The 12254-nt window shown below is 45.4% G+C and overlaps 1 protein-coding gene across 1 annotated transcript; it reads right to left on the bottom strand.

The window, feature by feature from the left end:
- Positions 1-301: 301 nt before the first annotated feature.
- MSL2 (MSL complex subunit 2) lies at positions 302-11968 on the bottom strand. Its single transcript, XM_088473847.1, has 2 exons — positions 10993-11968; positions 302-2092 (listed from the first exon to the last, which is right to left on the bottom strand). Exons 1-2 carry the CDS (start codon positions 11168-11170, stop codon positions 480-482), a joined length of 1791 nt encoding a protein of 596 aa, XP_088329973.1. The 5' UTR covers positions 11171-11968; the 3' UTR covers positions 302-479.
- Between the last annotated feature and the right edge of the window lie 286 nt (positions 11969-12254).

The following is a 12254-nucleotide window of genomic DNA, read 5'->3' on the forward strand; positions in this document are numbered from 1 at the left end:
AATGTGCATCATATGAATTATTTCAATAATAAACTAATGTGGAATTTGCACTTGCTTTCTACAGGATGTAATTGGTAAGGAGTTTAGAAAGCCAGCCTCATGGACCTACTGGACAATGGCTAAGAACAACATACGACAGGACGATAAGAGGTTGTTGTGTGGTCACTCTTTCTTGCCAAAGATCATTGTGTATAAATCAGATGCATCAAAAAGTCAGTCTTCTCTCCAACACTCATACTGAAGCCTAGGGTGCAATCTCTCTTACAACCAAACTTTTCCCCTCGTAACATCCCGACACCTACCAACCCCACCCTGCCCAACCCCACAAACATGAACATATAACTTAGCAATGAACACACTTGATACAAGTGATCTATATGCAGAAGCTTCGGCAAATTAACCAAACAAAACCATAGCTGCCATAGAACTGCAACCAATAATTTCCCCGCCCTCCAAAATCCAGGAAAGAGCTGGCCCAATTAACAGTCAAATCTCAAGTCTATAGCTTCATCTAGGCTCTTGTCATCATGAGGACTGGCAGCTAAAAATGTTGCCACGGGAGAACCCGTGACATTAATGACACCGGCGCTTGTGCTGGCACTGCGCACTGCAATGCTTGTCAAATTAATGCCCAAAGTAAGCCGTGTCTGCTCTAAAGCCTTTTCTGGCACTGCAAACGCCTCCAACTTCTTCTCTCCGTTTGCCATGTAAGAGTTTTGGCAGCCACGGCAAATACAGTCTAGACAAGCTTTCCGATTTGAGTAACAAGGACAGCGCTGTCCTCGACACGTAAGAACACTTGGATTTTGAGTAGCACGTCCACACTTACAACCTTTCTTCTCAGGTGGCTTCTTATACACAGTTTTTGTTGGGCTACCAGGAACCACATTATTGCTGGGTATCTTCTCCTTTATCTTCTCTTTTGTTTTCAGCAACGGTGGTTTGGATTTTGGATGCGCTTTCTTATGCATATGCTCTGGATTCTTCTTCAAGGCTTTATTTGATAGAAGAATGGTCTTGCTGATATTGGACGAGCTGCCCCCATTGGGAACAGCGACTATAGGCTGCAAAAAGTTTCTATTCTCCCGTGTCAGTAGAAAAGACGTCTGGGACCCCAGTGCTGGGCCAAGGATGATGCTGGAGATCGGGAGCGGCAGAACTTTTTCACTGTCGCTTTCTGAGCGTGAACGTTTGCGGTTTGTCTTCACCATTTTTAGGGTTGCAGCTGTACAGGACATCCCAAGTGGCGGAACATGGCTGTCAGACAATAAAACAGTGTGTGTAACGGGCTGGGGGCATAGATCCAAAAAAGTTCCATTCGACACAGAGGTGTCCAGACTGTGTTGTAGGTCGCAATCAGCAACTTCTGAACCGGAAACTGTATCTAAACTCTGGAGAACTTCCTCTACACTAAGTAGCAATGGGTCGTTGCTTTTGAGGTCATCAGTGTAGCCACATATATCAAGTCCAGCAGCACACAGCTCACTAGTGGAAACTGGGTCACAGACCGTCTCTAAACTCTCTGACAAGTCTTCTGTTTTAATATCAACAGCTGTGCAACAAAGGTCAATGGTGCTGGGACTCTGTGGGGAAGGAATATTTACAGTGAGTTGAGTTTCTGATAGACCATTGCAGTTGGGCAAACCATTAGCAACTGTGCACTCCAATTCTAGATCTGGCGTGTCTTGGGAAATGTGACAGAGGTTTGCTTCAGATTCTGTAACCAATTCTGAATTGCAAGGTAACGGGGAATGAGAAGGACACAGTGGTGAGGGAGGCTCTGACGTGTCTCCATGTTCTTCCTCGGGAGTAGATTCCTCCATAGATTCTTCAGGAAGAAATGCTAAAATGTCAGCAGCGCACTCCACAGTATTTAGTAAGTCCTGTGCCAGAGGGGTGTGTGTAATGTACTCGCATAGTTTTTTGTAGCAGCTCACCAGGATGTCCAACTGCTTGTTCTCCTCAAACTGGGTACAGTCCTTACACCAGCTGCAGGAGGGCTTCAGCATCATCTTCTTGCCTTTGCACAGCTTGCAAACATAATGCTGACAGGTCGAATTGATTGGAGCAAGAGGGTCTTCAAGCAAATGTCCTGAAGGTAAATTAAAGAAGAGTAAGAATACAGTGTTTTACTATTGTGGTAATGAATACATTTATGAAGCACGCTTCAGTATAATGGCCGTACTCAATGAGACGCAATTATGTCACTTGTGTATTTTTTATTTTTTGCCAGTTACAATAGGAAGATTCTGCTCGCACCAACGCAGGCTGCGAGAATAATTAGCCTTATGTGACATGAAGAGGGATTCAATTCAGCACAAGTTTGTTAAGCTCCAGGAGCTACTCAATTGCCCGCGCTGTAAACTAATAAGTGTTTCAGGGCAGCATAACGTGCACTAACAGCATTGCTCCTGGCGCTTCAACTGGAAAATTCAGTTTACCTCCACTAAGCCCCAGACATTAGTCGCGGTAAACTGCATCTCCCAGTTTAAATGCCAGGAGCAATGCGGGCAATTGATTAACTCGAAGGCACTTATCCAGGGAGCTTAACAAGCTTGCGCTGAAATAAATTCCCCCCATAAGGTGCAAAGCCAGCAGAAGCGTCAGTGCCTCAAAAGTAATTGGTGAAAGTTATAAATCATGGAAACCAGTCATTTTAACGCTTACTGTATAAAATGTGTACAATATTAACAAAGAGAAACTGTTCTTGCCTATACAGCAGAAATTGAGTGGAATTCGATGTCTGATATCAGCACGATGTGCCACATCGTGTCCTGCTGGTATCCCATAGAGGAGCAATTAAAAACCTATGATGCCCGCACTACCGTAATTACCTGATAAGTACGCAGCCGTGCACCACAGCGATGCTTTGCGGCATGGCGTGGCGAACTGGATTCCACGTCAGAAATGTTCCAGCACCAGAGGTTTATGACAATTCTCAAGGCCAATACATAAGATCACCTTAGGCAATGTTCCTGTGGACAAACTACTCACATGCCAACCGTAAATAGGTTTTATTTTCAAAACAAGTTCAGCTTTTAAGTGACATTTCAAAGGCTGAATTTCATATTTGGCCTATGTTATGCCAACAGACTAGATAGCCAATTACACTGTTTGTGTCAATTTTTCTACAAACCAAATTCTTCTACATTATCTGTATAGAATATGATGTAGATTTGTTCAATAATGAATATGCAGCATTATTAATACCTACATATTTTGTGAGCATTGTGGTAATATATTTGTAGTGTGTTTTTTTAGATAACAGAGGGTCTGAGTGCATAATCCCTCCCAACACACAATAGACTACACCTTGTCTAATAGCACAGATTACCCTTTACCTTCCACAGCAACGCAACACAGACCGGGAGGACTCTACATATATCTGCAGCTGACCCTAGTTTGCCATAAGAGTGAGTGCATGGTCTTCTCATTAGTTTTACTAGATAGCCACCAAAACTCAGATGCCACATATGAATAAATCTTGTAGTATTATTTAACAGCTATCTCCCCCAGCAATATCATCACTGTGCTGCACAGAAGTAATCTGTGCTTGGCAATGAGACATGTTAACAGGTGACAAATGAGGCAGAGTCATCCACTAAAGAAAGAAAAGTTGTACCTTATAGCGTTGATCAACTCTGCTGAAGTGTCTATCTAAAAATGAAGGGGTCTATTTACTAAGCTTGGATGGAGATAAAGTGAACGAAGATAAAGTACCAACCAACCAGCTCCTAACTCATGTTCCAAACACAGCCTGTGGCATTGCAGTTAGGAGCAGATTGGCTGGTACTAACAGTCAGGGAACTTTTTTCCAGAAACTATCATTTCACTCACTATTAAGAGTGGACTATTCATTTAACAATTATATATTGATAGCCTAAAATGTGCATATACTGCATATTTTAGAATTAAAATAATTTCTCATTCCCAGAGATAAACAAGTATATACATGTGCAATTCCTGTTACGTCACTTTCTCTTTCCCCACAGCACTCAGACCTTCAGCGGTGCAGATCTGCTGGCTCAGAGTACCTATGCATGGCTGCACAGACATTGTTGTGTCTGTGAATTAACTAGTATATCAAGTCAGCAATGTTTACCCAGCTCTCACCAATCGTCTACCATCGGATACAGCCACACCCCACTAGGCTGTACAGCTACAGGAAATGACAGCAATATCTGCATATGCTCTGAGCTCCGTTATACTCTACAGGAGAGCAATAACATTGCTGCCAATACACAAATGCTGGTCAGGAAACTATGGGCCAATAAATTGGGCATACTTCATGCAAAGGGAAAGTGATCTTCATTCTAATGCAGCTGTAATTCATACAACAGCTATAGTTACAAAACTGCATATCTGCAGAACAGAGACACAGATGCCGCCTTTCCCTATGTTCATGTGTTTTGCTCATAACTTCCTCTAGGGGCTTCGCCGCTTGTCACATGAAGAAAATAAATATCAAGAATGAATGTTCTCTTTAGACCAAGTGTTGCACTTTTGCCACGGCAATCTATGGCATGGCAGATGGCGTTAGCGTATGGGAAACAGGACAAGCTGTATTCTAAACGTATCAACACTTTAGAACGCAATGGTGGGAAGGGCTCCACTAACCGATTTTTCTTTTTCTTAATGTGCTTTTTCACCTGTGTATTAATGTGTAAACGAGCCCTTTATATTTGATAAAGAGGTTACAAATCTTTTTGATGCCATTACAGAGATGACTGAGCATTCAACAACATTTGCGTGAGTGCAAAAAATAGGAAACACCTAACCGCCAGTAAAAAAAAAAAAAAAAAAGTGGATTAAAGTCAATTTTGTTTAGTTTGAAATGTAATATAGCTCACATACAATTCAAATGTACATAGGTTTTGTATTATCAGACATTTTAATTACATGCATTTGACCTGACACTGGTCGAGACTCACTGGGGGGCAATTCAATCAGCCACGGGGATTACCGTGGGCTTTTAGCTACTGGGTTAAGTGCCCGGAGGTAGCCAGGACTGTACACTTATCACAGATTTCTGTTCATACCTCAGACGATTGTGAACATAAATCCGCCCAAGTGCACCCTCCGGCCAGTAACTGCATAGCTCCAGGCACTTAACCCAGAGTCTATACCTTACAGTGGGATATAATTGAATAGCTCCGGACACTTAGCCTGGGAGCTAAAAGCCAGCGGAAATGCACACAGTTAACAATTGCCCCCACTAAATTTAACAAAGGCCTTATCTTGAAATATTTACCATGTATGCCTTAAAGTCTATAAATAATTAAGGGCAAATTTATCAAAGGGCAAAAAGAACTAGTGCCATTGAAAATGTCTTCCTTTCAATAAAGGGTTACTTATGGAGATAACACGGCTAAGCCTAACGCTAAGATTAGGTAACCTATGCCATTGCATGGCTAAGTCTATTTAACAAGTATTTTGGCAGTACTTGTACCACTACAACACCTATTTAGTTATCACAATCAGAAAATTACAAGATCGGTTAAAAAGTAATTATAAAAAAGAATGCTTTTTTTTTAGTTGATTAAATTACTTTAAAATAAATATTATATACTGTATATATATATATATATTTTACACATAACCTATATTTATTGCCATAAAAAAAGTGTATAATAAATTGTAGGCAAAATTGTCCAGTTCCTTTTCTGTATACTGGAAGTTGCGGTGGATGGTACATGAACAATGTAATGTTATTTGGTGCACAGCATTGAAGGGATTGCTAGGCTGGCTTGTTGCTGTCAGTGACACCTAGTTCCCATGATTCACATATCAACACAGAGGAGGGTCTAACCATGGCCGGTCCTAGGATGAGGAGTGGCTGTAGTAAGAAGCAGGGAGGGAGCCCGTGCTTAGGTAATCTACAGAGGAAAGGACCACAGGCGAGAACACCAGTCATAATCTACAGATGGCATGGAGGGGTCTGTCAGCAGGAGGAGGCTCAAATGCAAGATAAAGATGCAGAAGTAACCCAAAATAAGCATAACGAAAGTAATGAACTCTATACACAAGGGAGGTCACAGATTTAAACCTTCATGCTAGTTTTTACAGTGAACATATTCTAAATTTCCAAACATAAATGCTTTTTCTTTTCTTTAAGAAAGTTACCTTTGTAATTAGTATCACAGATTAGACAGATTGTATGAATGAAATAGATTTAACGTTGTGGCATGGATAAAGGAAGACATAGAAGACAATCTGTGCCACAAATTATATACCATTGCAACCAGCATAAACTGACTATGCTCTAACATCATTTGTCATAATGTGCAGTCCCCAGGCACACCAAACATAACATTTGTGACAATTATCCACAAACAAAAAGTACTGAGAGAAAAGTACAAAACTCCTTCTGCCCTCAATTTATATTGTTAAAAATATGCAAAGTAATTAAAAAGCAACGACTAGTCTACTATAATACATAATATCCTGCTGAACATTTCCATATAGATGGGGAATTCAATTGTTTTTTGGGAGTGCTTTGCCCATTGGAGCAATTCAATTGTTGCTCTGTTCGGTCGTGAATACCGAGGGCGCCCATTATTTCTGCTGAGGTGTCAAGCAGAAATGTGAGAAGTCTGGCTTTTCCTACATTTTTCTTGCCGCCTCTAATAGTTTAGATGGGTTTGTCTGCTTTATGTGGTTAAACCCGGTCTATTTGGGCACACCAGCGCAAAAAAGGAATGGGTGCTAAACACCGGAACAACTAATAAATAGCGCCAGTCTAAAGTGACAGGCGATAGGGTGCACTAAAACAATTTAAATCACACCCTAAAAGTATACTTCTGACAGAAATAAATAAAAAAATAAAAAAAGAGTTTTCAAGCCGGCATCTTAGACCAGGGGCGGGGAACCTTTTTTTTGCAGAGGGCCACTTTGATATATATAACATTATTCAGGGGCCCGATGCAGGCCACACCCCCTCAGTGTGATATCACAGGGGCAGGGCCACAATTGCAGGTGATAACAGCAATGCCCGAAGCATCCTCAGGATGCTCTGGAGAGCTGTAAGGGCAGCGGCGTGACCGTCTGAAGCATCCTAAAGACGCTCCAGGTGGCACTGCTGCATAGAGCCTGGCTGCAGTGTGCCATTCTAGGCCCCCTGCTGGCCAGATGAGGCTAGCAGAAAAAGGCTCCATGGGCCAGACCAAATGATTCCGGGGGCTTTATACGGGCCCCGGGCCTGAGGTTCCCTATCCCTGTGTTAGACTAAACCTACATAAACCCAAGATTATGGCTATTACTATAACAGCAATCAGAAAAATATAATAATAATGGTATACTAGAAAGCCAAGGGGATAATGACTTCTCATGTGTGCAACGCTTATTAGTGCATAGAAAGTATATCTTTTTCTTAGTATCATCCCTTGTATAATCAGCTTTATGTTATTACAACAATCTTATATGGAAAAGCTTTATAATGCTATATAATTTGCAGATTGGAAAAACCTATCAAAATGGATTGTACAACACAATGGAATATGCTAGCGCTATAAAAACATGTTACTATGATGACCACTGATAAGAAACAGTAGCTATTGTGTTAATATGTACAGAGCTGCCACCCTCTCCATCAACACTGGAGGAAGTGGAGCAACAAGAGGGTAATATTCCCGCTAGGCTGTTTTAGCGGGGCGCGGCGCCCTGCCCTCCTTCTGGAGGGCAAAAAGCACCCTGCCCTCCAGGAGGAGGGCAAAAAGCGCCCTGCCCTCACAGCCTGCGGGAGCCGTTCTCACCCGCGGGACGCAGTGTCCCGCGGGTGGAGAAACATGCGGTGACCCGGTCACCGTCGGAAAATAGACGCCGGGCGCATGCGCCCGGCATCTATTCTCCCTGTCTGCAGGGCTTGGGGGCTGCCCGGCGTGTCCGTAAGTGCCGGGCACGCCCCCAAGAGTGACGAAAAGGGGACGCGTCTTATAGACACGCCCCCTTTTCCGATGGCCACACCCCCTTCTCGGGCGCGCGCCGAAGGGGATGCCCTCTCTAGCTCCGGCACCCTGCCTCCCGCCGGAGCTAGAGGGAACACTAACCACCTACACATTAATATAGGAGAATCTGGCAATAACTTGACAGTCACCATGTGTGATGATGTATTTTACTGGATCAAATCATTATCACCCTAAACCCTACACACAAACGATTTTGTTACCAACGATTTTATGAATGTTTTTCTATCAGATTTTTTTAAGGAGCGTACACACTAGACGATATGATCCCTGAGAGATATCGTCTAGTGTGTCCCCGGCAGGGTGTGCTCAATGTAGTTCATGACATTGAGCACACCCGCTAAACGATATCATTACCGATATCGTTCAGTGCCAGGCTCTCGCCCCCATTCCATAGCATGCAGCAACCTGACGACATCGTCAGGATGGCCTGCATGTTTACCCGATGAACGATAATGACGAACGACCCGCGGGAACGCGCTTCATTATCGTTTGTGTTGAAAATGGACGATAAAGTGGACGACTGAATGATAACGATATTGTTATAGTTCAGCCGTCCACTTTAATCGCCCAGTGTGTACGCACCTTTAAAGTGTAATGAACGATTCTTTTGAACTACAAACGATTTTTGCATATTAACAATGAAAATCGTTCAGTTGGTCAGTCTGACTTAACTACAAACGTGAACGCGCATGAACGATAATCGTTCGTTTTCATTCAGAAAGTGAACGATTTTTTCAATGATTGAACGATAAACGATATCGTTCAGAAAATCGTTGTGTGTATGCACCTTATGTGTTCGGTTGGGTACACACCTGGTTGACCATGCGACGCTATGTAACAATATACAACTGTACAATATATCATTACATGTCTAATGTAAACTATACCTCATCATCCGTGGCATCTTCCCATCAGATGTGCTGCACATCCGATGGGAAGATGTGACCACTCAATTCATCGTATAATAAATTGGGTGGTTTTCAGGGTATACACTATACTATGAGGATGATTAAATTAAGCATGCTGTTGATAGTGCCGGTAAGGAGCTCCCGGAGCTATTCAATTCAGCGCGCTGTTAGGCCGACTTAAGGATTTCTTCTCATGAGGGTGCGAGCAGAAATCCGAATAAAGTGCCGGCAGCGAGGCTGTACTCTGGCTTAGCACTGCGCTAACAGCCTCGTGGCTGGCACTTTAGTTGGAGAATGCCGGTTCTTGCGAGAACCAACATTCTCCGACTTAAGTTGTAATAGTCGGACTAAAAATCGCACTGAATTGAATAGCTCCGGGGCCAACTTCCCGTCGCTATTCAACTTGCGCTTAATTGATTCGCCCCCCTTTGGTCATCCCGATGAATACCCTTTCCAACTACACATTGTTCTGCACATTTCAAATCTGTCCCACCCGCAGTGCAACATGGCACTATCACAGTGCAATTGCTCTTTTTTTTTTTTTTTTCCCTAAATAAACTAAACCACCAGCGGCCAGCATTGCAGAGAAAGCATGTGTTGGCGGTGTGAAGCATGGTTCATGTGATCAGTCCCTGAGGACATATCTCAGAGCGTCAAATAGCAATGCGTCCTGCACACAAGCATATTGCATTGCTGCATTGGTTGTGTAGTCATTACTGACTCGGCATTTAGCATCTGGCGTGCAGGACTGTTAAAGCAATTGTATCACTCCGCAGCTTCAAGTAGAGCGTGTAGGAATTGTGCATCGCACCAAAAGTGCCGACAATGTGAACAAATCAAACTACTGGCATTCATCAGAGACTGGCAGACCAGGAGAAACCCTGCATGCTGTCTGCTGCACTGTACACGGGATGGATGTGTGAGGTTTTTGTTTTTTAGCATTCCCTGCTTATGTCTCCCTAGCAATACTATTCAATTCAATGCGCTATTGAATAGCGACGGGAGGGACTCCCGAAGTTATTCAATACACCACGCTGTTTGGGCACGCTAAGGATTTCTTCTCGTACCCCCCTGGGGATGCAAAGAGAGATCCAACCAAAGTGCCGGGTGCGCGGCTGTTTTTCTGCATAGCACAGCGCTAACAGCTGCGCGCCCGGCACTTTGGTCAGAGAATGCCGGTTACGCGCCTTAATACCCTTAAGACGCGATGACCGCGATAACAGGCATTCTCCGACCACACAGCACAATAAATTGAATAGCTCCAGGAGCTCACTCCCGGCGCTATTCAATTTGCGTTGAATTGAATCACCCCCCCCTAGAGACTAATCCTCTTTTTCACAGTGCAAAGTGAAAAACTGTAGTTTAAACACCAATTTATAAAAAATAAAAGAACCAATTAAACTCAGCATGTTTACAAAACTAACCCCACTTCCAGTACACACTTATTTATAAATATATGTCTCCTGTGAATACAGATGTACAGGAAGAGGTTGCTAGATTACTATATGCAGGATAGATAAATTATATCCCATCAGCTTTGTTTGTTTAAAATGTGATGCAAACAAAGCTAACGCTGTTCTATTCCATCGATGTTTTGGCAATGCTACCACTGAATAATTATTCCCAGAAGTAGCGGAGCATCTTCAGCAGGAAGCTCTGTAATATACCATCTTACCAGCCTCATTTTACTTAATAACTTTACAGATACCCCACTCGTCAGTGATAGTACCTCTTCCAGGGAAGGGACCCCACCTTTGCCAGTACGTTAGCAGGGGCAAATGAGATCAGAGGTCCCATCTCTATACTAATGCCCGGACCTCGCTAATGGAGCAAATAGTGGAGATTCAAAGGAGAGGTTCTCCCAAAGTACTATCACTGCTTGGGGAAGAAACGCTGTATAACTACAATAGATTTCTGATCCTCGGACATACTACCAATTGCGAGACGGAGCGCATATGAGGAAATCTTGAAACCTGTATTTATAGGAGACATGAACAAAGGGGGGAAAAAAAAGCCCACTACACACTTCCGCAGAACACCCCCAATGCTTCCAGCATGGGCGTTATTGTAATTCCCATTGGGGCGATGGTGGCTTTAGTAGGAAGGCTATGGGGGCTCACCGCAAACACAACAGGCCAGGGCCTGCCTGAAGAAGGGCAGCATCTTGCAGATTTCGTCAGAGGCCTGGGGATCCCCGGAGTGGTAGTTCAGCACCAGCCGGCTCGCGGAGATGTACAGAGTGGTGGCATTGGCTGGGTTCATTGCAGACTCCTTACACCGCGGGCGCTTGGCATACATAGAATAGGTGAGCGTCTATACATCCATGGCACACCAGGCGGGGAACAGCATCACATCCCAGGGCGAAGCGCCCGGCATCCCACCACAGGGGCCAGTGCCCAGCCACAGTCTCCTCACCACCAGGGCACCCTCCCCCCCTCACTAACAGCAAAGGGGTCCTAAGAGCAGTCCGGGGTACCTGGGAGGGGGGCACCGCAGCTCACATGTCCCCCGGCCCTTACCCCCAGGTCATGGTGTGTGGGGGCTCCTCCAATGCCCGGCTGCTCATGCAGAGACCCGGTCAGCTCAGAGCCGGGCCGGCGGTGTCCGCATCATCCGCTGACGGCTGCTCACATTCCCTCTCCGGCGGTCAGCGGCGCCCGGGAGTTACAGCCATGGCTATATCACAGCGGCCTTCCGGGCAGGACGTGCAATTTAGGCCGCGGTCCAGTCAGGCCTCGGGAGGGGGATCTGCTCTCCGGCTACGGTTTCCTCCTCCTCCTCCTTCTTCTCCCCTGCGCCGGGTGCTGAGCGTGTGACAGGAGGCGGCTCCGGCCTGCAGCAGCGGGGATAGGAACCCGGCACAGCCCCGGTCTGATGCCTTTTCCCACAACCGACGCGGCTCACACGGGCCTAGTGCATGGGAAGTGCCCTCCTCCCGCGGTGCCTCCGGGGATAGCGGGAGGGGCGCCGGTGCTGGAGGCGGTAGGGGCAAGGGGGGAGGGGTCGCTGGTTGGATGCCGAACTCGCGCACGCGCCCAGCCTCTCTCTCTATCTCGCGCTCTCTCTCTCCGGTCCCGGGTGGTGTTGGTGATCTCGCGCTAGCCGCGCGCCCAGTGGCGGGAAGCAGGATCAGGCGGCCGGCGCGTCCCCGATGCTGTACGCCCCGCCCCCCTACGCGGCTCAGATGCTGTATGCTCCCCCCTCCGCGCGTTCCCGAGGGTGACAGGAGCGGGAGAGAGAAAGAGGGCGGGGCCGGGCGCTGAGGGGAGGGGCGGAGCTATAGCTGCTGTTCTTTCTGTTCTGCATTCATTGTATACACATGTCACATGCACGCCTACATACAATACATACATACGTATGTACATGCCTACACACACACACA

This window comes from Taudactylus pleione, unplaced genomic scaffold, assembly GCF_031769625.1.
Source record: "Taudactylus pleione unplaced genomic scaffold, aTauple2 ptg000142l, whole genome shotgun sequence".
Classification (NCBI taxonomy): Eukaryota; Metazoa; Chordata; class Amphibia; order Anura; family Myobatrachidae; genus Taudactylus; species Taudactylus pleione.